Source organism: Salminus brasiliensis, chromosome 2 (genome assembly GCF_030463535.1).
Source record: "Salminus brasiliensis chromosome 2, fSalBra1.hap2, whole genome shotgun sequence".
NCBI lineage: Eukaryota > Metazoa > Chordata > Actinopteri > Characiformes > Bryconidae > Salminus > Salminus brasiliensis.
In genome coordinates this window covers 7,609,916-7,636,722 of record NC_132879.1, presented here as the reverse complement: position 1 = coordinate 7,636,722, position 26,807 = coordinate 7,609,916, and the positions used below count along the sequence as shown (strand labels likewise).

Here is a 26,807-nt window from a genome sequence, read left to right as displayed (position 1 = left end):
AGATACCGGGCAAAACACAGCTCAGAAGTTCAGAGCTTTGAGAAAAAGATTGAAACGCTTAAAATAGAGAATAACAAAACACTGTAACTTATCTGTATATATAAAAAAAATCGCGTTACACATTTTATTATCCAACAAAACTTCTACAAAGCCGTTTGGTGGTAACGTGGCATTAAAAACGAAACGAAAAAGGCTCAAATAAATCCCTCTCAACATGTTCCCATACTATCAGCTGCGCGTTAATAAGTGCAGTTATTTGCGGTTAAAGTTGTTTACCTCGTAACTTCGGAGAAATTCTGCATCGTTTAGAAAAAGAGCTTCTCCCCGGCCATACTCGTGCCTGACGTCATGGACACGTGGTCGGGGCGCCCTCTGGTGGCGAGAAGCGGTAGTGAGAAACTAAACCAGCAGCTGCTCCAGTTTCTGTACTTATGTTTTATTAATGCTATTAATGCTTTTATTAATTTATTATTTAAGGCTATGAATCAAAGTTTAGTTATATAGCCTTGTATTTCATTTGGTGAAAATAATAATGGCTAATGACAACACAGCTAAACAGTTGTGGAGACCTTGGCAGCATAAGGCCGAATTATCGGCCTCATGATTTGGTTCCAAAGATCTTTATCGCTACACTGCCTTCTAAAACACTGACCGTGATCGAATTGGTTCCCTATTTACATTTTAGGGCACTAATGAGTATGTCTTTCATTTTTCTTCGAGTGTCTGAGTCATAAAGTGTGGCTCAGCAGAGCACCAGGGCTATTGATGACCCTCTCTGCTCCCAGGGCGCTGCAGCAATGGCTGCCCACCGCTCTGGGCATGTGTGCTCACTGTCCACTGTGTGTGTTTGATCACTAGTGTGTATGTGTGTGTGTTCACTGCACGAATGGTCATTCAAATTCCGCCTGTGTCCAACACTAATGGTGAGCATTGAGGGCACTACAATCCCCCACAAAGCTTACTACATCAGCTGAATATGGACCACAATGCATTGTGAGTGGCGTTATTAAGCAACAGACAGTGGAACCAAAAGGAGCCGACGATGTTTGCTGATATAAGCCAGTGATGGTTATGAGCCACCGGGAGTGTCCGAATTCAGCTATGTTTCCAGTGCCAATAAACAGTAAAATTATTAATAGTCCCTCCTTATACAGGGCAATAATAATGAGGGAGTAGGGATCCAGTGCTCACAGCCACTGATTTGCGAGACAGCGAAAGCTTCATTTCAGCTACCTCCAGTGTCAGACACACAGCCTTAATGATTTCTGCTGATTTAGCTGATTAGCCAACCCTTTAAAGCTGATCTTATCATATTTGATTTATTAAGTTTTTAAAACCTGTACATTGTGTGATGATGACAAAACTATCCTTAATGATACATAAATAATATCACACATATTTAATAAATGATATAATAATTACACAACAAAATAGCACATCTGGCAGTTATTTAATGGCTTTAAAGGGATAAGAAGATCATAATAAGATGAGCTGCAAAAATACTAATAAAAAAATAATTAACCTATTATAAGAAAGGTCACACAGAGGTTAGGGACGTACTCTGTTCTAGAGTCAGGATTGTTCACAGTAGTAATGAAGGAAATCGATGATGGTCATAAAATCTAGCTGAGACTGATGGGGTTGATATTTGCTGTTCTATTTAGTGGTGTAAATAAATGTGCCAGTGTTTCACACAGCCTCAAGAACATTTATTTGTCAGCTTCAAACTGCATAGGGTCATAAATTCATCACACTTCTAGCTAATGTTGCAACACACAACCCCATCTAATAGAGTTATATATAATACTATATTAATACTATATTAACCTAAGCTGATATATTTAAAAATACCACTAACTCCAAACTGTGTTCACTTGTGCTGGGGTCTGCTCTACTTGGCTCTACTGCAAACTACAGCAGTAAAATTTTATTTTCTCATTACACACAAACACACACACACACACACACACTTCAGAGTTCATCCATCATGGCCAGCAGGTCATCGCCTTTGTTGCTGGGGTTTTCAGGCTGCTCCTGCTGCACAGCTAACTCAGCTGCAATGCGAGTCAACTCTGTGTTGGCCTGATGATCCTAAAAAAGAAATAAATACACTTTTAAAAACACATTTCTTCTGCCTAATGAGTGGCCACTTTACTGGACTTTACACACTTCCCTTGTTCTTCCACTCACTGGCCACTTTATTAGAAACACCAGCCTTGTACTTCCATTTACTGGCCACTTTATTAGAAACACCAGCCTTGTACTTCTACTCACTGGCCACTTTATTAGAAACACCAGCCTTGTACGTCCACTCACTGGCCACTTTATTAGAAACACCAGCCTTGTACTTCCACTCACTGGTCACTTTATTAGAAACACCAGCCTTGTACTTCCACTCACTGGCCACTTTATTAGAAACACCAGCCTTGTACTTCCACTCACTGGCCACTTTATTAGAAACACCAGCCTTGTACTTCCACTTACTGGCCACTTTATTAGAAACACCAGACTTGTACTTCCACTCACTGGCCACTTTATTAGAAACACCAGCCTTGTACTTCCACTCACTGGCCTCTTTACCTTACAGCTCAGCTGTACAGGTGTACAGTTACTGACTGCTGCACTTCTGCTGTGGCGCCATTTCTCAGGCACCCTCTACCCCATTCACCACTGGTCAGTTTCTGACCACAGGGCCACGGTTGATCAGATGGTGATCGGACACAGTAGTGCTGCTGATAGAGGAGATGTATGATATGGTGGTGTTCAACAAATCGTACAAACAGCACCTCACCTGTGTTGCCTGAATATTTATGACACCAAAGAGCTGCTCATCTGCCCCAGCTGAGATGCCCCTGTAAAGACAGATCCAGCAGTCAATATTCATTCAATCATACCTTGGTCTGCTTGATGACTGAAAGATTTTTAAAATAATAAATTAATAAAACATATGTTAAATAGTATTAAATTACTCTGACTTGGTCTACTCTTGGTATTGATAGTGCACTATATGGACAAAAGTATTTGGACATCTGTTCATTCATTGTTGAATAACGACCACCCCACCTCATCCCAAAGGTGTTGGATAGAGCACCATCATCATTTCAGAGAACGCAGTTCTTCCACTGCTCCACAGCTCTATGCTGGGGGGCTTTATACCCCTCTATAGAGCTCACACCAGGTTTTAGGCAGCATCATGGTAATAGTAGGTTCATGTTTATCTGCTCCAGAGGGTCCTATTCTATTAGCAGTGCTTCTCTACAGGGACCGTACAAGCTGTGCGTGCGTGTGTCTGTGTCAGCAATGGGTGCAACTTAAAGTAGCTGAAAATACATTCATTAAAAGGGGTGTCCACAAACATTTGGACATATAGTGTATTTGTACATGATAGTGTATTTGCACATGCTCGTTTCAATCAGAGGCAGTGGACTAAAGGGCTGAATCAACAGACTGGGGCTCTGAAGGCGCTGTGCTGTTTAAATCTTAGGGTTTCTTCTTACCCCTCATCCTCGTCCTGCTCTGAGGGGAACAGGTTCACTCGTACTCCTCCTTCTGCATTTGCCAGATTCCACACCTCCATCCCGCCCATCAGCTTTGCCAGCAGGTTCAGCTCCTCCTTAGCCAGGGGATTGGGATTCACACTCCCCTGTCCAATGCACATAGTTACACCGGACCAAGGATCGCACGATGAGTTTACCTCCAACCCGTATCCATCACACCTCATCCAGCCTCTTAATGTCTTTAATCAGACGTCCTTGCTGTCCCAACTGAATAGGGTGTGTTTGAATTTGGGTTGGAGGTGAAACCTGCAGGAAGGCACATACGTGATCCATTAGTTAGAGCTACAAAAGTACAGTTGGGGGCTGAGTCTGTACCTGATTGGTTTTACAGGTGTTCTTGGAGGTGTCTGAGGTACGAGTGTCTTCACTCGTCACACAGTACCTGTGCAAATACAGAGACAGCACTGTTCAACAGAGAGAAGCTTCATGTAGAAATGTAAGTAAGGAAAAGTAAGCAGCCAACCTTGGCTCAGGAGCTTTACCGTTTTGCAGTTCCAGTCCTAATATGCCAAACTTGCTCTGGTAGATTTACCTCTAACCTCTAACTCTAAATGCAGCTTCTTTCCCCAGGCCCTTTCACACTCCTCCCTCCTCTGGTGAATGCCCCAGCAGAAATGTGCAATTCACTCCACTCAAATGCCTTGGCTTATTGCGGCCAAACAGCATTATTTTATCTCTTTACCTTCTCTGAGTAAATGCTCGCCCAACCTGAACTGCTGGAAGATTGCCTGCTGAGGTCCCCTCTACCTGCGTCAGACCAGCAGCCACCCCCACCACCACCACCACCACCCATGCCAGACCAGCGGCACACCCTCCTACCACTGCTACCTGTTTAATGACCATGTTAAAACCTAATGGACTCTTAACCATCTGCCACTATTAATATCACCACTATTAACTATCATTACTCTCATTACTCTGGCCATCATTGCCATGACTATATTAGGTTCTACTACACCATGATTATTATATTATGATTATGATCAGAGCACTTCAACAGTATAGATGGTTTGGTAACTTTTAGCAATAATTTATAAATAGTTCTGACCAGAGGAGGATGGATGGGTCTTGGTTCCTCCCAAGGTTTCTTCCTCCAGCTCTGAGGGAGCTTTTGCATTTTTAGATTTTTCATGTAATTTTTTCTGTCTTTTATTAATTACTAATTATGTAAACTTTGTGACAACAGTTGTAAAAAGCGCTATACAAATACATTTGACTTGACTTCTTTAGATGATACATTTTGTGGTGTGGGTGCACAGAAGGTTTACTTCCTAAGACTTTTCCAAGAAGGCCATATGTGTGCAGGTGTTCCTGCACAGTAGAACAGTGCACCACCACTCCAGTGCCTGCTTAATCTTCCTGGAGATCTTTTGCAACCCAATAATAGGTTACATTTACGAGCAAATCTCTCTGAAATCTTTCTTGGTCTTCCAGCATTCCACCATTCCTGTTAACTGGCATTTCTTACTTTATGAATTGAGGCTTTCTACCTGAAAACACTTTGCTGTCCCCTTTTAGCCTTCAACTGCTTTGAGGGCATTGCTTATTTAAGTTCTCAACATGCCAGGCAGCTTCTTAGAGGATCCCACGGCTGAGGTTTGAGAGGTCAGAGAGTTTATAAAGCTCTGAAATTTGCATAATCTGCATCCCATAGCACTAAAAAGTTAAGCTAAGAGTTGTCTGAGAGCTTTGAAAGGCCTTTTTTCATAACCAGTCACACCCTTGTCTTTTTTTTTTTACCATAATGGAGCTCATGGAAAGTGCTGTGAGTTATCTTGGGCCATGAAGACATCTACCCTGCCTTCAAAAACCGGTGGGATGGACGTGCCTCGGCAGGTTGCGTTTTATGCAAATATGAAATGGTTCATGATCATTAATGCCTCTTAGCACTGCCTGATTACTTACAGACACACCCAGGTGAATGTGTGCATGTTCAGAATGTTCCAAAAGGAACGAGGGAGTGATGGATGAGTGATGTTAGTGTGTTCATAAGTAAAAGCCTAGTGAAGCCTAGTGTGATGTTGTGATGTTTACATGTTTGTGCCAAGACGTGTCACTCGATCTCCTGCAATGTCAAACGAGCCCTCCCGCACAGTGCTGGTGTAACATCCTCCGCTTGGAAACTCACGCCTCCTTACCTCCCTGCCTCTGCTGTTAAACCACCTGAGAGAGAAAGAGAGAGAGTCAGTTCCACCCACTGCTGACACAGATGTGCAAATGCACACACACACACATAGCTTGTCTAGTCCCTGTACATATTGACAATAGAATAGGACTCTCTAGAGCAGATAAACATGGATCCATTGGCACCATGCCTAATTCCCGGTGTGGGCTAGAGGGGTATAAAGCCCCCATCATTGAGCTGTGGAGCAGTGAAACTGTGTTCTCTAGTATGATGGAGGGTGCTTCATCCAGTACTTTTGGGATGAGTTGGGGAGTTTGGGATAAGGTGGGGTGGGTGGTGATCACCCAACATTCTGACCTCACTAATGCTCTTGTTGCTGAATGCCATTAAATCCTCACAGCAGTGCTCCTAAATTGTAGAAAACAGTAAAAAGCCATCCCTAGACAGGAGAGGCAGTTATTCCAACAAAAGCAGGATAATTTTTAATACCCTTGATTTGGGAAGGAACAATGAATGAACAGGCGTCCTAATACCTTTGTCCATATAGTGTAACAAGCGCATAGCATCCATAACATCACCAACTTCTGGGTATGGGGGTGTGGTTATGCTAACCCAAAAGTGTACCTGATTAATCCTGGGACGTCTGAACCGTGAGGAACAGGCCCTGAAGTAGACAGTACGAATCGGCCGTCTGGGTTCTGAATGTTCTCTTTCAGGAAGATTGACACCTACAAGAAGAAATATCGCAGGAACAGAGCAGCACCTTTAAATGACCTGTTATTAGTTTCACCAAAGTCCTTTAGTATCAAATTCAAAACAGATGTAATAACAGCTGTACGAATGGCATGTAACTCTAACTGTGATCTCTGCTCAAGAGCTGCTGGAAGGTTTACTCTCAGATCTTGTGTGAACTTGCTGACAGTTCACATTAAAAAAAAAACATTCAATACCCCGCAGCTAGAAGACCACCACAGACTGGAAATTAGACTGTAGAGATGATCTCTTCTACAATGCATGGTCTTTTTTCAGCTTAAGGTTGTCCATAGGTTGAATATGTGTGTGTGTGTGTGTCTGCTTTCCAAAAATCTTTCCAAAGACAGACCCCAAACCTTTAAAGGAAAAGTATAGAATAATTTTTTTGTTTAGTTCAGTTTAGTTTAGGATGTTTTTTTCAGTACTGACTAGATCAGTCATATGCTTTCAGTTCTCCCAGTCACTTGCTCCCAGTTTAGTCAATACTTTAATAAAGAAGGGATTAGTCGCTGCTTAGGGATTAGTAACAGAGATAGTCTGAACTGTATGACTATCAATTACCATGACAGCTTTTTTTCTCAGTTTGGCTTCTTTTAATAGTAGATTGCTTCTAAAAGGGTAAGTGCCCGAGCATTTTGCAGCAAGCACAGCTGACTGACAGTAATGATGCTATTGTTGCTTTGCAACAGCAACAGAGGCTAGAAGCAGCAGTTAGGAAATGTGTGTAACACAGTACCACCGTTCTGGTACATGGCACTGAGCACCCTCTAGCACATACAGTATCTTCAATGCATCGGGACTGAAGCGTTTATTAAACTGTGAGTATGAAGAAACTACACTTGTTTATCCCTTAAAAAAAACTACGTCCCGCTGGAGGGCCAAAAGTGTTATTATACGCTTTTTTATAACCAAAGAATAATTTATTGCCACAGTGTTCCCTTTTTTTCATGAACAGCTCATTAACAGTTATATAAACTCATAAAAAGCTCACCCTGGTGTGCATGTCTTGAAAGAGAGCAAGGAGAGTCTGTCTCATGAACTGCAACTCACCATCTGATAAGGGAGAATACATCTACAATAAAACCAGAGACACAAGAATCAGGCAAATACATTGAGCAAACACAGCAAAAAAAAGTCACAGCAAGTGAAACCCTTCTTTACTGATGCACTCTTAAAAAATCTTTTTTTATTATTATTTAGGATTGATTTCCTCTTGCTGGGACCTGTGGTGTAATATAAAACCATGACAACTCAAAAACCGGTTGCCTGGTGGAAAACCTTTTGTACATGTTCTTTATAAAACCTTTAAAATGGTTCAGTATATCACCTGGGTTCCACTATTTTTTCCCTTGTGGATGGCCCCCGGATGGCTGTGGAATCACCAGGGATCAAACTCACGATATTCTTTAGTTTAGCACTGGGGAGACTAGGCTAATGTAACGCAAAGCCTGAGTGAAACTGAAGAGTTTTTGAGTTTTAACAAGGTTGTGGGTTCGATTCCCGGGCTTGGCAAGCTGCCACTGTTGGGCCCTTGAGCAAGGCTCTTTACCCTCTCTGCTCCACGGGCGCTGGAGTTGGCCGCCCACTGCTCTGGGTGTGTGTGTACTCACTGGCCCTAATTCACTAGTGTGTGTGTGTGTGTTCACTACCACAGATGGGTTAAATGCAGAGGACACATTTCGCTGAGCGGTGTACACTGCACAGTGACAAATACGTGCACCTTTACCTTTACTGCTCATCATTACTGAATTCCACTTTAATAAAAGCATCCCTTCTTTCCACATGAAGTAGTTTGTAAATGCTGAACTGAGCAAAAATGTTCAATAAGGTCTAAAAAGCCCCCAATTTTGTTTTTTTTCTGTGCAGAACTCTGATAAAGCGAAGTTTGGGTTAAGAAGCAAATCGTCCAAATGCTTTTTTTTAAGTGAACCATTCAATGAGTAAATCTTCTGAATCTGCGGTCAGATGGAAGCCATGCTGCTGGATGATTTGTGGGTGGATACCTCTATGATTTGACGCTGTGCGTCATTAATCTGGTTGACAAGGCAGGGGCTGGACTTGACCATTTCCCTGACCGCGTCAATGTGGTTACAGGAGATGAGTAGCAGATCCCGCGGTCGTGGGCAGAGCAGGAGCTGGTACTTAAACGCCATGGTCATCAGGTCATACAGCTGCAAACATGCATCACAGAAACACAAAGATCCATAGGAGAGATTATAAGGGGTCGTTTAAAAGGTCCACTATAAAGACTGAAGGAAAACCCTTACAGTGTACAGTATGTACATGATCGTACAGTAAATTTAGACGACTACCATAAGATCAGTCATTTTCAACTTGTGGACTGTGGTAGTACTGCAAGGGAGCTGGTGGATGGCATTTTTGTTTGTTATAATACATACACATTATTCTAACAATATTAATACAGATTAATACACAATAATTCTAACATATTACTGTTGTGATTAGGGTTGGGTGATATAACGGTAACACTACATATCGCAATGAGGACGCTAAACTTACAATCTGTCTCATTAATGAATGTGCATTTAAGACTTTATTCTCTAGACATGTATGCTTGCATTTGTAGGCCTGTCACAATATTTACATTATCGACTTATCTTACAATATATGGACATCAATCATTTTGCTTACATCAGTATTGCCCATTGTGTTTAAAAAGCAAAGTGAGCCCATTAACATGAATGAGCCAGTATGTTGACTGTTTTAAAACAGTGGTTTTATTTTCTTTATGTTTCATTTATGGGGGATAATCAACAGTTTTATTATTGCCAATGTAATTAAAAGGTAATTGCTCTTTTAAAGGGTGTATTTGCATTATTATACTATTAGCAGTGTATCAGTGGCATAAAATGGTTCAACAATGGCAATAATATAGTTTATCGCAACTATTTCTGGGACAGTATATCATCCAAAAATAAATTATCGTGACAGGCCTAGTGATCTGAGTCTCAGTTAGCTGAAACACTGTCTGTGCTGTGGTGTTTAGTCTGCTAGCCAACTTATCCAAAGTCCAAAACAAGGCAGAACCTGCAGCTTGTGGCCTGGTTTTTACTGTGGACAGTTTTTATCGTCAATATTCGTGTCAGTTAGTCAATAGCAGCCGCCTGCACTGAGCTGTCTGATAAGTCTGCAGCTAGCTAGCTTAGTGAGAGGGCTACAGATCCAAAACAACGGGGAAAAAAGCTTTCAGTCTTGAAATCTGAGTCAGACAGAATTGAGCTTGTTATGTGGAGAGCAGAATGTCATCATGCTAATCAACTTCTCTCTCCTGATTCAGAGCGGTTCAACATTTGCAGATTTGTCAGATTGATGGTTTAAGATTTATTGGATCATTTATTTAAAAGTGTGCATGTTGTTTACTTAGTCTGTCACCCTGTGAGCAAACTCAGACTTCATGTCAAAATAACGCTGGGTAAGTTATTTGCTCCGATTTATTGATTGGTCTAGCAAAAACAACAACTAGTTTGTCTCACTAGTAGTTTGTTTCCATTACTTTTTTGTTTCCTGTAATATGACTAAAATCTTCTTGTGGGCTGCAGACGTTTTGTGATCAGCTATGTGGCCTGAAACTTCTACTATAAATTAATACAGGAGTGTATATTTTATTATATTACTGCAGTGCTTCTTTTAGTGCTTCTTTTAAAATAGAATAGAATAGAAAATCTTATTGTTCATGTCTGGACATTTGTCTTTGGCTTCACCAGGCTGCATACTAAAAAAGTAATAAATTAATCAATACATATAAAAAGCACAAACTAATGAGTGACTTAAGAGTTCATTAGAAAATTTCCATAAGAAATAAATACATTTTTAAAAGTATTTCTTGTGGCCCAAGGTCCTCTCTATAACGCTTTCCAAATGAGCAAAGATCACATTCAACTAACTGAATGAAGATCCCCCACAGTTTGCTGGGCTTTCTTTCTTTTAATAGCATGTGTCTTAGCTAAGGTAAGTGTGGCATCACCAATGCTCCGTCCCTGCCGGCTTCATAAGAGTGCTAACATAAGACACGGGATATTCTTCAGAAGTGATATTCATATGGAGGCCAGAAGTCTGGCTCGACTTCACAAAACGTCTACTACTGATACTAATAAAGGTTCCTCACTCGGTCCATGCTGGCGGGGTTGAGCCTCATGATGGAGGTGTGAGCTAGCCGCGTTAGCACGCAGCGCAAAGCTCGGTGAGAGTACAGATCCTGTGGCTTCATCAGCTCCCCCATAAATGCTTTGCTGAACATGGTGCGCACTATATCATTCAGCACTGCGGACAGAGAGAGAGAGATTAACACTGACCAGTATGGATAAGCAGCCCTAAACACCGGCTATCACAGAGACTGGCTGAATTTTACAGCAGGGACAGTGGTCCAACTAGACCCCACCTGGACACAGGTCTCAGACAAGCTTCTACAGGTACAATTCATCTGATGTGAAATATGCTGTTAAATGCAGTGTTCTATGCTTGAAAAGAGGCAATACAGCAATAATTAATATGACAGTAAATGCATCATTACCGTGTCACCACCATGTTCTCTGGAAGACGGGTCTAAAAGGGGACTAAACTCTAAAGTCACTGAGACGGGACGGCAGGATAGAGAGGAGGGGGGGAGTGGTGTACCTCTTTTTCTGTCATCGTCTGACCAAAAGCCTGCAGACAGTGGAAAGAGATTGGACATGAGATTATTTCTGAGGTCAGTATTCCTGCACAGAAGTTTGGGGTCTGATTCCTGTTTCTCAGTAAGTAAAACTACGGCGGCTTAACCAGGATCCCACTGACCCCAGTGCAAAAATACACAGTCATATCAGTGGACTCTATTAGGTGACGGAAGGTGTTAATTATAGAGGTTCTGGTCCACAGTGGCGCGCCGATTGCTCTGTACATCTCACCGGATTCGTTGTTCCCCTCTGGCATCAATGGCCTGTGGGTCACCACTGTTATGCTGCTGGGAGGCTCTCAATGTCTCAAAGTTTATTCTTAGTACACCTTCACTATAGCTGCTCTAAAACATCCCACGAAATCAGAGGCTTCTGAGATGCTACCACCCTTCACCACTATGTTCACAGTCATATCAGAACATACCACCCCTGGTTTGGAGCGTACTTGGCCTGGAACGTCAGCAGATGCCACGTGACAGGGTTTGCTGTATGTATGAATAAGAAAGCACTCCAGTCAGTTGTAGCAGAGTGCAAAATGATCGCCAGGGGCGAAGGACGCGCCTTAACGGGAAACATAATATGGTACCGGGCAAAGGTGGTAGCATCTTGGAAACAGCTAATTTCATGGGACGTTTTAGAGCTGCTGTAGTGAAGGTGCACCGAGAATGAACTTCTCGGATATTGGCGGCATAACAGTGATGCCACATGGGCCATTGATGCCAGAGGGGAACGACGACCCCTGTGAATAGTACACAGCAATTGACACCTTCTGTCAGCTAATACAGTCCATGTCACAACGTCTCGCTAGTGTCATCCAAGCCAGGAGTGGTTAATCCCACTATTTAGTAGGTGGTCATAATATTCTGGTAGGACTGTGTATTATACACACTATATAACAGTTAACACACAATACATCTGGACGTTTAGGGGCATTTTCACACCTGAAAGTCTGGACCAAGGTCTGAAAGAAGGTCTAAGTGGGTGTTACCATGGTACATCTGTTTCGGTTAGCTTTGGTTTCACACTGCACACTGGTTAGCAAGCGTACTAAAGAAGCAGTAGGGCATGCATCTGACGTCAGTGTGCTGTCAGTTCGGTGGGTTGCCTTTCCCAGTGTTCGGTTCTACTAAACTGCAAATATTATGACATTACCACCATCAGCACCAACTTCAAGTGCAGAACTCCAGACCAGCTCCAATTCCCTCAAACTGCAAGAGTTATATCCTCACTAACAGATATAATGGCTCCATGTCCTCCTGCTGCTCGTTTGTACTTCTTCTATTGTTTACTGGGTGACAATGGCCTGCCGTAACTTTGTGGTCTGAAAACATCCAAAAAAGTTAAAAAAAAAAGCCTGAAGGTCCAGACTAAACAAACCCTGAGACTTTAAAGTTGAAAATCATTCATATATCATGTCATATTACACAGGTAGGAAAATGCGGAGTTAGGACTCTTGCCCAAGGACTTGTATTGGTGTAGAGTGATCTAAGCCAAAGCCACAGGAACGATGGTGTTGTTACCCACCACGCTACAACATCACCCAAGCCTTTTAGAGTGGGACTGATGTGAAACGCTTGATTCTCGAGAAGCTCACCAAGCTGGTCCCATTGGTGGTGAATGGTATCAAACATCTAAAGAGTTCAATTCCTCTAAAAGCTCCCTCACACAAAGTTAGCAGGATAAGTGATTATAAATGCACTGCATGATTCCTCACACACGGTTGACCAAAGTGGTCATGCAGATAGACCAGCAGGTCCATCAAACTCTAATAAAACCATACACTAAGTAGGTCTACTTGGTCTACTAGCTTACCAGTATAGGGTGGCACTATTTTCACCTGGATGACCAGCTACCAGCAAATACTGGCCATGGTTTTTTCAGGAGGGTAGTTTTCGCAGGTTGGCTTCATGCTGGATCATGCGGTCATGCTGTTATTTGGAGGGTTATGACTATTTTAACAACATTACATATCAAATCTGAAGACCTGTGATGGTGGTGGTGGTGGTGGTGATGATGGTGGTGGTGGTGGTAGCTTCACTGGTGGGCTTGGGTAGTAAACAGACAGGGGTGCTGCTGTCATGGTGAACCCTCCTATCTCCATCATTGTAGCTAAATACGTTTAAAATAGATGTAAATACACTATAAACCTCATAATATCAAAATAAATCAACAAGTAAGACGTTTGTAATGGTTTAGGGTGCAGTATGAATGGCTGCACACAGTATTTTTTAGCAAACCAGTACTCATGTGTTGACTATAAGGGTTCTAGAGAGAATGGAAGACCGTATAAGCTCTAATAGATGCCAAGAAAAGGGGTCTATATTGTTGTAAATGCCTAAGACTGTAGTTTGGTACTGGAATTATCCGTTCCACCTTAAATGGTCCAGCCATTGCATTGCCTCTTACTGTGGCCGCGGCACGCGCTCCAGGCTGCCCCTGCTGCACCATTTAAGGTGGAACGGACAATTCGGATCAGCCTCGTCTAAAGAAGGGGATTAGGCTCGCTAGAAGCTACTGTGCACTGGGGGCTATGGGTGCTACACTAAATCTAACTGTATTAGTTACCTCTCTGAGTTTTATCGTCTGTCTCACTCTGGGCTCGGAGACGCTGGTCGAGGATATACAGCATTTCACCGCCCAGGTTAATAACGAGCACCGGTAATGTTCTCAGAGACATGGCGGCTGCCGGAGGACCGCAGGACCCGATAATTCAGCTTGTGACCGGGCACAGACTGTCTAGCTGGCCGGCTTTGGCTTTAATCAGTTCTTCCCGAACTGCAAACTGCTCCGAAAGCCATCTACTCAACCCGAAATGCTGCAGTGCTGCCTCCTCCACTTCTTCTGACCTGCAGCTCTGAGAAGGAGGCGAGCTGCAAAGAGGCAGAGCGGCCAGCAGAGGGCCCTTATAGCACTCGCCCGTGTCCAAATGTTTGTGGACACCCCTTCTACTGAACGCATAGAGTTGAGGATGAGGTGGGGTGCTGACCTCACTAATGCTCTTGTCCCTGAGCAGGTGTTCTAATACCACTGTCCTTACAGTGCATCAGCTAGATTTAAAGCAGCAGTGTTGTTTACTTTGAGGTCTGCAAGGCGTCCGATGCTGCTTGAACAGCTTTAAGTGAACTGCCTTTATTGTCGTTGTCATACTTCATCATAGTTCACTGTAAAACCCATTACACATCTGGATATATGAACCCACACCAGAACCTACAGTAACTGCACCAACTCCAACCCTAGAACCTACAGAAACTACACCAACTCCAACCCTAGAACCCACAGCAGAACCTACAGAAACTACACCAACTCCGACCCTAGAACCTACAGAAACTACACCAACTCCAACCCTAGAACCTACAGATACTACACCAACTCCAACCCTAGAACCCACAGCAGAACCTACAGAAACTACACCAACTCCGACCCTAGAACCTACAGATACTACACCAACTCCAACCCTAGAACCTACAGATACTACACCAACTCCAACCCTAGAACCTACACCAGAACCTACAGAAACCACACCAATTCCAACCCTAGAACCTACACCAGAACCTACAGAAACTACACAACTCCAACCCTAGAACCCACAGCAGAACCTACAGAAACTACACCAACTCCAACCCTAGAACCCACAGCAGAACCTACAGAAACCACACCAACTCCAACCCTAGAACCTACACCAGAACCTACAGAAACTACACCAACTCCAACCCTAGAACCTACACCAGAACCTACAGAAACCACACCAACTCCAACCCTAGAACCTACAGACACCACACCAACTCCAACCCTAGAACCTACACCAGAACCTACAGAAACCACACCAACTCCAACCCTAGAACCTACAGAAACCACACCCACTCCAACCCTAGAACCTACACCAGAACCTACAGAAACCACACCAACTCCAACCCTAGAACCCACAGCAGAGCCTACAGAAACCACACCAACTCCAACCCTAGAACCTACAGAAAACCACACCAACTCCAACCCTAGAACCTACAGAAACCACACCAACTCCAACCCTAGAACCTACAGAAACCACACCAACTCCAACCCTAGACTCTACACCAGAACCTACCTTAAAGTGCACCCAGACCGTATTTGAACACTCGTGCCATCCTTAAACATGCTTTAAGTTACATGTACATTTACATTGAAGGCATTTAGCAGACGCTCTTATCCAGAGCGACTTACAAAAGTGCTTCACTGTTTACTTAAGAAAAACCTCAGCTAGTTTGAATAGACTAAAATTCAAAGATCCTCTAAGTTTAGACTAAACACAAGTCAATATGGAGACCATAGTACTCTACTATTCACCCAAGTATTCTCTCAGAAGAGGAGGGTCTTCAGTCTGGGTTTGAGGACAGCGAGTGTTGGACTCTGCTGTTCGGACACCCAGGGGAAGTTCGTTCCACCACTTCGGTGCAGGACAGAAAAAAGCCTGGACGCTTGTCTTCTGTGGATTTTGAGGGACGGCGGGTCGAGCCGAGCCGTACTTGAAGCTCGAAGGGCTCTTGGTGCGGATCGGCTTTTGACCATTGCCATCAAGTACGGAGGGGCTGGCTGGTCCAGTCTTGGCTTTGTAGGCCAGCGTCAGGGTTCTGAATCTGATACAGGCAGCAGCTACAGGAAGCCAGTGAAGAGAGAACGCAGCAGTGGAGAGACATGGCTGAACTTAGGGACATTGAAGACGACCCGTGCCGCTGCATTCTGGATGAGTTGCAGGAGCCTGATGGTGCGCAGAGGAAGACCAGCCAGAAGAGAGCTGCAGTAGTCAAGTCCTGAAGTGACGAGAGACTGAATAAGCACCTGGGCGACTCTCTAGAGAGGAAGTGTCAAATTCTCTGGATGTTGTACAGGAGAAATCTGCAGGACCGAGTTACGTTTGTGACATGACTTGAGAATGATAACCGATCATTCATGACTACACCAAGACTTCTAGCTTCTGTAGAAGGAGTGACCAGTGAGTTCTCAAAGGAGCTCATGGCAACAGCTGTTAAACTAACTTTAAACAGATCAGTCCAACACTGCCCTTTTGTTTTGTTTTGGTGTTGTTTTAAAAGACGTCTGTAGTGTTTCAGGTAATTATCGTTTGAGGTTTACATGCAAAATGCCTTGAGGTTAGTTCACAATCCCATCAATGAACACCATTCATTCAGTAATCGTCCAAAAAAACAATTCTGGTCCTATAGGAAAGCAATGAAATATAAAAAGACGAGACACTACAGGACACTTTTTTTGTTGCAGAATTTTCCCTTTTTCTCCCAATTTGACCTGTTTTTAGCTCTCCCAGCACTAGAAATGCTAAGAACTTAACACATGGCGAAATCAGCCACCCGCCTCTCTTTAAACTGGCAGCCCACACATTTCATTCATTTACCACAAATCAGTCATGTAAATGAGCTGTGTCACAGTGTCATATTTTCAGTTCACTCATTGTAAAACTCCTTACTCAGATGTTTTGAGCTCACTGGATGTGAATGGAAGCCACTGCTGAAGGGTTAACGTTAACGTATCTTGGAGAACGTTGGTGTGAGTGTTGCTCGTACTGTATTTGAATGAGTCAACATTAAGACGCACTAAAATTTTCATAAACTGCTGAGGTGTCCGGTTGTCACAGTTGTCAATGCAAAAGCGAATTGCTGGTTGTGATGGACAGACGCCCCCACGCACACCATGCAGTTCCCTTGCATCGGATGGTAGCAGCTGGTACCTCAAGATAAGGGGGAAACTAACTTTTTGTCTCAGGAGAGAAGGTGAGATACAAGCTGGGAAGGAATAGCAGTCATTTACAGCCTTTAATCCACTGCAACTGAATTGAGAACATCATTGGCTCTACTAACAAGGAAAGACCAGAGATCTGACCTAATGGAAGATCTGTAAGGGAATGAATTCAGTGCTGGAGCATCTTAATCAGCTTGTTTTTAAGTGTTTACAGGGTTTATTGTAGGTATATTTGACGTTTAGGTTGGTTTGTTTGCCATTTTGTGAAGAAATTAGGTCCTGAAGAAATCCCTATTGCTACAAAAGGATATGTTAACCTGGTTTGAGGCAGATGGAGCTGGAACAGCATTTATTACAGTATCACATGGTGGCTTACTCTGCATTTGATTGTCCTCTGTGTAATTATGTAGGCTGCAGTTAGAAATAGTGTCTAAAAAAATTCTGTAAAGCTCATCAATTCCAAGTAGCTGCAGATACTGTGCAAATGGGTTGAGAAACACTTGAATGACTTAAAAACAAATATGTCAAATGCATCATGAAGGTGTGTTTATTTCATGTATTGAACATAAATGCCTTCTTGTTGTTGCACCATAGACACAAATCAGGCATAACATTAACATCACCGACTTGTGAAGTAAATGACACTGTAAATATCTGGTTCTACAATCTATGTCCAAATGTTTATGGTCACCCTTTCTAATGAATGCTTTCGGTTATCTAGTGCTGACACAGATGTGCAAACACACACAGCTTGTCTAGTGCCTGTAGAGAAGTACTGCAAATAGAATAGGAGTCTCTGGAGCAGATAAACACGAATCTATTGGCACCATGACAAATGCCAGGCCTTTTCTAGAGGGGTATAAAGCCCCCCAGCATTGAGGTTTCGAAGAACACAGTTCCACTGCTCCACAGCTGCTTAATGATTAAGGCTTACGATTATGTAAATAGGTATAGTCTCTGCTTCCCAATAATATGAAGAAATCACAGAATACACTCAGACAAAACTGACGTCTCTTTGACTTTTGCAGGACACCCGTTTCATCCCGCAGAACTTGTGGTTGCAGAGAGAGCAAAGGATCATGGGAGTCCTCGTGTATTGCTTTGTGCTTGTGCTGTAAGTCCTACTGTTATATACTGTGAAAATAAATGTCCTGTGTAATTAAAATAGACTAAAAAGTTAACAGGCATGGAAGAAATCCTGACTGTTGTAGTATGAAGTGATTGGATAGACTTGACATGCTTACCGTTTACCGCACAGGTTTGCTGCTCATCAGTGTGAAGGAACCATGGAGGGTTTTAATGATTACAGAAGCCTGCATCCCAAACACGTCAATCTGGACTGGATGAAATGCATTCCAGATGGTCAGTCCCTCTCCACCGTGTCCATCCCAGGAACACACCAAAGCCTGAAGAGAGACGGATTGAATATTTACAGGAATTTTCAGGCATGGAAACTTTTGAATCAGCTGTACGCAGGCGTGCGATTCTTTGACATGACTGTTTGGATATGGTTCGGCACCCTGTATGTAGAAAACAATGCAGTGTATCATTATAAGAATTTTGCTGACGCGCTGCACGAGCTACAGATTTATCTTAAAGATAAAAAGTCTGAGACTTTGCTGTTGAGGCTTACTGGTGGTGCCAGTGCAATCAGTCTCGCTAAAGAAATTTTAAATCGTGAAGCAGCCAATGATCTTTGGAAGGATAGAAAAATCCCAACAATGCGTGAAGCGAGGGGGAAGATCATCCTCATTCAGAGTCCTGATTTTGATTGGGGGCTTCCGATCAATGCCATGGTGGTGGGCACTGAAAACAAGGAAAATAATATGAAGGCAAATATCAAAAAGGCGTCACAGTACTGCTCAAATGAGATGATGCTTACAGACACTGGAGCCAAAGGTCAATGGGAAATCCCACGAACGGTAGCAGAACAACTGAACAAACAGCTTGATGATCACCTCTTGAGTCTTCTTAGTTCAAAGAAGCAGCCGCCGTGTTTAGGAATAATTGCCATGGACTTCCCAGGTCCCAAACTCATCCAACAAATAATCAGGTTGAGTTGCCATACAGGAAGTGGCTCAAGCGGAGAGCCAGATACCGGCAAGGATGGAGTTGTTGCTCTAAATGAAACTTCAATACCTGAAACTGGACCTACAACAAAACCCAAACCAGAAAGTACAGCAGCACCAACACCAGAACCTAAACCTGAAACTACACCAGCACCAATACCAGAACCTAAACCTGAACCTACACCAGCACCAATACCAGAACCTAAACCTGAAACTACATCAGCACCAATACCAGAACCTAAACCTGAACCTACACCAGCACCAATACCAGAACCTAAACCTGAACCTACACCAGCACTAATACCAGCACCTAAACCTGAAACTACACCAGCATCAATAGCAGAAACTACAGCAGCACCAATACCAGAACCCAAACCAGAAACTACAGACGGACATGCACCAAAACCTGAACCAGGACCTAAACCAGAGCCTACAACTGGTACCACCCCAGAAACTAAACCAAAACCTATCAGAAAAAGAAAGAAGAAATGTCGCCCAGTTCACAGACGTAAAAAACCCTCACCAGTAATCTCTGTGTTACCTTCTTCTTTAGTTCAGTAGTTATTTGTAATTAATTTAAAGGTCACTAATTATTAATTTTGATGATTATTATCTTAATTGTGTTGAAATTAACTTCATCCACTTCTGTTGCTTGCTTTGCCTCTGAGGACTCTGAGCAAGAATACTTACAGCATCTGTTGGATTCAGAGTTTCATTGATCCCAAACCCTCATGTTTGGTTTTGTAGCCTCAGTCTGTAGCTCCATTCCTATAAGGATCCTCTGGGCTCCACATGCCTCCTTTCTGTTCTCAGCTTCTCTAAGGTATATTTATATCAGTGGGGTGGAGCTTACCTTTCTGATATGGGTGGATCCAGTGAGAAAGCCTGGTTTAAGGCTTTCAATAACCACACAGATACTGCAGTGAGACTGGGTTACAACATATTACAGTTAAAAAAACATAATCTTGTTTATTGTTATTATTTAATGTTTATTTTCAGTGTAATATTGCCATATTTAATTTGACCTCTCTTTATCTCTTAGAGTTAGAGTTAAAATACACTGTTTCCATTACTGATATTTACCTCTATATATATATATATATATATATATATATATATATATATATATATATATATATATATATTGGCTGTCAGGTAAGACGTGGCTACTGCTGTGGACACTGATCATAAAGTGGCTAGCTATGCTTAATGCTACTAGCTATGTAGAGTGTAGCTAGACATTAATTATTAAGACATTAGCCTAAAGCTAAATAAAGAATCAAATGGTTTGTGTTTCTGTGGATAATAATCATACAGCATCTAGCTATGCTAGTCCAACATTCCAGCAGACTGTTCCATGCTATTTAGAGCACAACACAAAAAGATCGGACTGCTGTGGGGTATATATCCACCACCTTCTGAAGAAGCCTGCATCTACTGGTGAAGGCCTTAAATTTAAAACATCCACCCAAATGTCCACACGTTTGCTTTTTATTTGTGGAGGGAAAATGCCAAAGAAACTTAGGTAAGGTGGGCGCGGCAGTGCTTGTAAGGCTTGTCAGGTAAGACACTAGCCTAAAGCTAGTTTGGTTTATATCAATTGGTTGTGGTCGTGCCGTATTGAAAGTTGAATTTGAAATTGAAATTGAATTTAGAGCTATATAGAGTGTAGCTAACTAGCTTTCAGACCCTACATAAAAAGATCAGACTGCTGTGAGGTATATATCCAAAAGTGGACCTGCATCTACGGGTGAAATATCCAACCAAACGTCCATATGTTTGATTTTTTTTTGGCAGGGAAACTTAGTTCTGAAGCTCAGGTAAAACAGACGTGTCGGGTGCTTGTGAAGCTCTCAGGTAAGACGTTAGCCTAAGAGCACCAGAAAGCAGTCAGTGCTAAACAGTCCTTGGAAATTGCATTGTGAAAGGGCGGAGCTAAACTGTGGTAGGCTGAATAGTTGGAAATATGTAAATTAATTTGTTTTTATGACATCAGACAAACAGTTGTTCAAAACAGGCAGTTTTTCAGCTGTTTCTATATACATATTTTCTTCTTTAAGATATTTAAACTTTTACCAGAAAGCTCTGAAAACACAAGGGCAGACAATTGTAAATTTAAGCTGGACAGATAATGAGATGGGAACAATGTTAGCGAGTTAAACTGTTGATTGTCTTTGGCGTAGGCCCCGTCGTCAGCCCAGGTCCGGGAAGAGGCGGAGCCTACCCCTGGGCAGCCGTCGGGACCAAAGTGGTGGCAGTGGAGAGGAAGGAGCGAGAGACGTGATGTCTTTTCGAAAGGAGCAACAATAGCGTGTAATTACAGGTCTTTTAACACAGGTGGAGAACAGCTGGTGATTGGATGAAGAAAGGTGACGCTGCATTAGAGTCTCCTGGTAGAACTTTTGCCAGAGGTTTCATATCTGGACGTTCGATCTTCATTTGAGCAATACTTATAATATAGATAATAATGGTAATAAAACTAAACACATACATCTGAAGAAATAGTTTTCATAATAGACAAAAAACAGACCGTCTGGACTAGAGGAGTGTTTTGAGAGCAGTGCTTCTTAATTTATAACTCCTACTAAAATATTCGCAATAACAAAAAATGATGATTGCATTCTGATCAAGTAATGTATAATGTATTTTGTTTTATCACTAATATTACAACATTAACCCACACCTTCAAGAGTTAAATAATAGCTCGATATATGATACATCTTCCTAGCTATTTACATGCCCAATTCTACCCCCTGTAGAACGGTTCTAAATACAATGGATGTATTTTCAACTAGGAAATGAGTGCGACTGGTAAATCTTAATAAAGTGCTCAGTATATGGCAACAGTTCACTCACACTTCATCCTAGATGTGCTTACACCTGACTTTAGTACAGAGTGAAATCTAAACATGAGACATGAATAAGACTATTATACCCTCATACAAATAAAGGTGCCTCTGGAAACCCCCCTGTTCTTTGAGTTGAAGACAATAGATTTTCTTTTCTGTGTGGATGTTGTAGCTCAACCTGGAACGTTCAGCTACTCATATCCCTCACCGTGCTGACCATAGAAAAATGTTGTGTTGGCCACTGGGAAAGGGTGCCATGGGGTGGAGGGTTGGGGGTCTGTAGCCACCCCTTTCCTTGCATGATTCTGAGTTGAATTTCTTGTTGAATGTTTTTTATATTTATTTATATATTCAAATAAATTAATAAATAAATAAGGCAGATTCATTCCTCGGACTGAGTCGGACTGAGTCTTGGTTTCTCCCAAGGTTTCTTCCTCTAAGTATGAGGGAGTTTTTCCTTGCCACTGTCGCTATCACCTCCATTGTGGTGCTTGCTCATAAGGGAGGACCTGGATCTCTGTGAAGTGCTTTGTGACAACAATTGTTGTGAAAGGCTTTATATATATATATACATTTTGAATACATACATATACATAAATACATAAATAAATATACATAAATAAATACATCAATAAATAAAGGTGCTTCAAATGGTTCCTTGAATGATGCCACAGAAGAAGCTGTTTTGGTTCCATGAAGAATCATGTTTGGAATAGATGGTTAAAGATGGTCAACTTTACCAGTTGAAGAGATCTTACACTATTACTAACATGGTTCTTGATGGAACCAAAACCTAGAGTGTCTAAAGTGTTTCAGATCGTTTAGGTTTGAGCAGTTCTTCTCCAGACATCCACAGGTTTGTGTCCAAAACGCCTTGTTTTTTATGTTTTATTGATCTCTTGTTCTGTTACTTACTTTACTGTTTCCTGTAAAGCTTATTTGTGAAGTCAGCTGTAAAAAGTACTTTACAAATCAGTTTGATTTGAGTTCACAATTCAACCAGTTCAATCAACACCAGCTCGCTGGCAACACTGTAAGAAAAACAGCCCCAGCCCTGACCCCAGTGCGGTCTGGCTAGAGTTCTTCTCCAGACCTTCTCCACACACAGGCTCTTCCTTCAGAATCAGATACCATTTTGTTAAACAAATAAACATTATGAATCTTTACATTTATGTCCAATTACTTTTATTCTAGACTGCTTGAAAACATCATCATCTTAAAGCTTTTATTCTACTAATTTTCTATGAACACTTTCACGGGTCACTTCTTAAAAGCTACAACCACCAACTTTGGCACAATTGTGGAACCAATAGCACAAATCTATGCTTGGTAACAATCTGACAAAAAGCATTCATACAGTAATTGTCCAAACACAAATTTTCTTTCCATAGAAATGCATTGAAATATGCCTTTTGTCAAAAAATCCAAATATCTTTATGGGTTGCATTTTTGGAGCATGGAGCTACAACCTCCAAATTTGGCACAAACATAGAGCACAGTAGTCTTCTATTAAGAATGAATAATGGGACCAAGCTTATATTGGGCAAATGTTTTTCCACCTTATTCTTACTCCATACTAACAACCTAGCAACACTCTAGCTACCAAATTACAAGTTACCATTACAACCACCTGGCAATGAATTAGCAACAGCATATTACAATAGCTACTACCTGGCAACTCCTTAGCAACCATCTTGTAACACTTCAACCAACACTTACATCATAGCAACCATTAAAGCAACTAGTAAACATTAGCTACCATCGTTTTCAGGATGTTATAGTGTTTTTAACATTACAGTTAAATTATCCAAAAAAACATTCAGCTCTTCAAACATGTAGCATTCACATTTTATATTGTTTAACATGATCAACATTCAGAATTTTAAGGGCATAACAATATTTAACATTATTATTATTATGAACATTATTAATATAATTAACATTATTATTAGCGTTTAACAGCTTGTTAAACATTTTAACTTTATAGTTGCAACATTTGAATAATCTTGAAAAAAAAGAACAGCATTTAACAATTTCAATGCTATTAGTATTTTAACCATTACAATTAAGACATTCAACAACAGTCATCTCATAGCAACACCTTAGCAACCAATGTCTTCTGGATGATGTAGTATTTTTATCTGTTTAAGGGAGACCAGCCAGAAGGGAGTTGCAGTAGTCAAGTCTTGAAATGACAAGAGGCTGAACAAGCACCCAGGTGACTCCCTAGAGAGGAAGAGTCGAATTCTCCTGATGTTGTAAAGGAGAAATCTGCATGGACGAGTTAAGAGCGATAACTGGTCATCCATAATTACACCAAGTCTTTGTGCTTCTGCAGATGGAGTGACCGGTGAGTTCTTAGAAGTAGATGGCAAGATCCTTTTTCAGGAGTTTCAGGTGATGAACTTCCATCCAAGACAAGACATCAGCGAGACATGCTTCGTAATCCAGCAAGACATAAAATGTGATATGTGTCAGTGCCATATACTGGCTCTCAAATAGTATAATTTGACATAAATTATTAGGTAATTACTAACTAGACACTCTTAAAATGCATCATATGGCAAATTTAAGTTCTAGTTTAGGGAAGAACATTGTTCATGAAACACATTTCATTCATTTGCCACAAATCAGTCATCTAAATGTGCCATATCAGAGTGTCATATTTCAGTTCACTCATTGTAAAACTCTTTACACAGCTCATTTGAGCTATCTGGGTATGAATGGAAGCCACTGCTGAAGGGTTAACATTAACGTATCTTGGAGAACGGTTCGAGTATTGCTCGTACTGTATTTGAATGAGTCAACATTAAGATGCACTAAAATTTTCATAAACTGCTGAGGTGTCCGGAGATCACAGTTGTCAATGCAAAAGCTAAATTCATCTCATGATGGATAGATGCCCACACACACACCAGGCAATTTCCTCGCATGGAATTATAGCAGCTGGTACCTCAAGATAAGTGGAAAATCTTTGTCTCAGGTAAGAAGGTTGACAAGGTGAGAAGGAATGGCAGTCATTTACATGCCTGTAATTCACTGCATTCACTGCTCAACTGAATTGAGAACATCACAAGGAAAGACCTGGTCAAGGAAAGACCAGACAACCTTATGACCTTATGGAAGATCTGTAAGGGAATGAATTCAGTGCTGGGGCAGGTTAATCATGTTTGTTAGTGTTTAAAGGACATATTTAAAGTTTGGGTAGGTTTGTTTGCCATTCTGTGAAGAATGAGGTCCTAAGCAATCCCATATTGCTACAAATGGATGTGCTAAACATGAGGTTTGCAATGCTGCTAAGCTGGCTTTAGGCAGATGGAGCTAGAACAGTATAAAAAGTATTATATGGTGGCTTGCTCCGTATCTGATCATCCTGTATGTAATTGTGTAGGCTGCAGGTAGAAATAGTGTCTGAAATGCTGTACAGCTTATCAATTCCAGGTAGCTGCAGATACTGTGCAAATGGTTTGAGAAACACTTGAATGAATGCAACTATGCCTTGAGACTCTTGTATGCTACATATATATAAAGTGCAGGTATGACAGATGAAGCTACACTGTTGTTTATTTCAGCCGTTAATGTCTATGTGAACACAGATCAGCCATAACATTAAAACAGGTGAAGTGAATAACACTGAATATCTGGTTCAAGTGGTGGATTTACTAGGCAGCAAGTGAACAGTGTGTTCTTGAAGTTGATGTGATAGGAAGAAAAAATTGGCAATCGTAAAAATCTGAACCATTCTGGCATTTTAACAAGGGCCAAATTGTAATGACTAGAAGCCTGTGTCTAACATCTCCAAAACATTAGGCAGGTCTTGAGGGGTGTTCCCAGTAAACAGTGGTCGGCACCTACCAAAAGTGCTCCAAATAAGGACAATCAGTGAGCCAGCCATCGGGTCTATGTTCAAATGTTTGTGGACACCCCTTCTAATGGGTGCATTTAGTTAATTTAAGCTGCATCCATTGCTGACACAGATATGCAAATACACACACACAGCTTGTCTATTCCTTGACTCTGAATACAAGGTCATTGTTGTTATGAGCTGTAGATAAAACATTGTTGCTCTCAGAACAAAAGCTCCAGGCTCATCATATACATGTGAGCTTGAAAACAGGCTTTGCTGCTTCCTTAGGATGCATTTCAGCTCTGTCTGGCATTCGGTTGCCAGTTATTTCCAATAAATGGAATCCAGCTTGTTGGTCATATCTATTGCTGTATCTTTGATGTCTGTTGATCTGCTGTTTCGAAGGCAAGCTTATAGCAAGCTTGTTGTTGGACTTATTTGATTTTGCTAAATAACAGGAATGACTATCAACATCTATGCCATATAGGGCGACTGTCCCAAAGCACAAATCAAGTAGAAGACTTGCCTCCCATCCGAGCATCAGAAAAGATGAGCCAGTGGCATTACACGCCATGCACACAGGCATGAACCAGTTATCCCACATGCTGGCTTCAATGTTGTTGTTTTTCTTGGGTGGTTGATATGGAGCACTTTGTGACAGTCTCAAGAGTTCCGGCTCTTAAAATCTCTTCCCTGATCCCAGTGGATCCATGTAGAAAGACCATAAATGACAAAATACTTGGTTCTTAGTTGGAAAAGCTTGAGCATAACATGTGAAATGGTCTGTTACCACTAACACAATAATCTGCTTCTATCAGGGACAGGAAGTCAATACAGACGACATTCATTGGTCCACTGCTCATGATCTGATGTAATGGAGATACTAATCTGACAAGGTGATTTCTGAGTGATACGCTGCCCATAATTCCTGTGTATTCTTCTGCATTTTAGCACTTCTTCTTGAAACTCCCTAGGCAAGACAAGCTAAATGAGGTCCTCTTCATAACATGGTGAAGAAGCCTATCTTACTTTACCAACTTACCCATCTCTCATTTCATGTGGGCTATCTCTGGGCAGAAGTCAAGCCTACGTTTTCAAGCCATACCATTCTCAATAGCCTGCATAACTGGTTCTATCACAGTATTGTCTTCTTGAGCTCTTTTAAGCTTTGCCCTGTATGCCCTGTACATCTGTCTCAGTGGCTAAA

The 26,807-nt window shown here is 41.7% G+C and overlaps 1 protein-coding gene across 2 annotated transcripts; it reads right to left on the bottom strand.

Annotated features, from left to right (window-relative positions):
• Positions 1-327: 327 nt before the first annotated feature.
• oscp1a (organic solute carrier partner 1a) lies at positions 328-18,114 on the bottom strand. Of its 2 annotated transcripts, none has more exons than XM_072674262.1 (12): positions 18,080-18,114; positions 10,967-11,100; positions 10,562-10,716; positions 8,439-8,606; positions 7,427-7,507; positions 6,307-6,410; positions 5,592-5,720; positions 3,873-3,939; positions 3,498-3,643; positions 2,792-2,852; positions 1,971-2,091; positions 328-372 (listed from the first exon to the last, which is right to left on the bottom strand). In XM_072674262.1, the coding sequence occupies exons 3-11, from the start codon at positions 10,691-10,693 to the stop codon at positions 1,972-1,974; spliced, it is 1,008 nt and encodes a 335-aa protein (XP_072530363.1). In that variant the 5' UTR covers positions 10,694-10,716; positions 10,967-11,100; positions 18,080-18,114; the 3' UTR covers positions 328-372; position 1,971. The 2 variants fall into 2 exon arrangements, with proteins under 2 accessions (XP_072530363.1, XP_072530364.1); XM_072674263.1 differs by lacking the exon at positions 18,080-18,114 and adding an exon at positions 13,674-13,949 and having other exon boundaries at positions 11,071-11,100.
• Between the last annotated feature and the right edge of the window lie 8,693 nt (positions 18,115-26,807).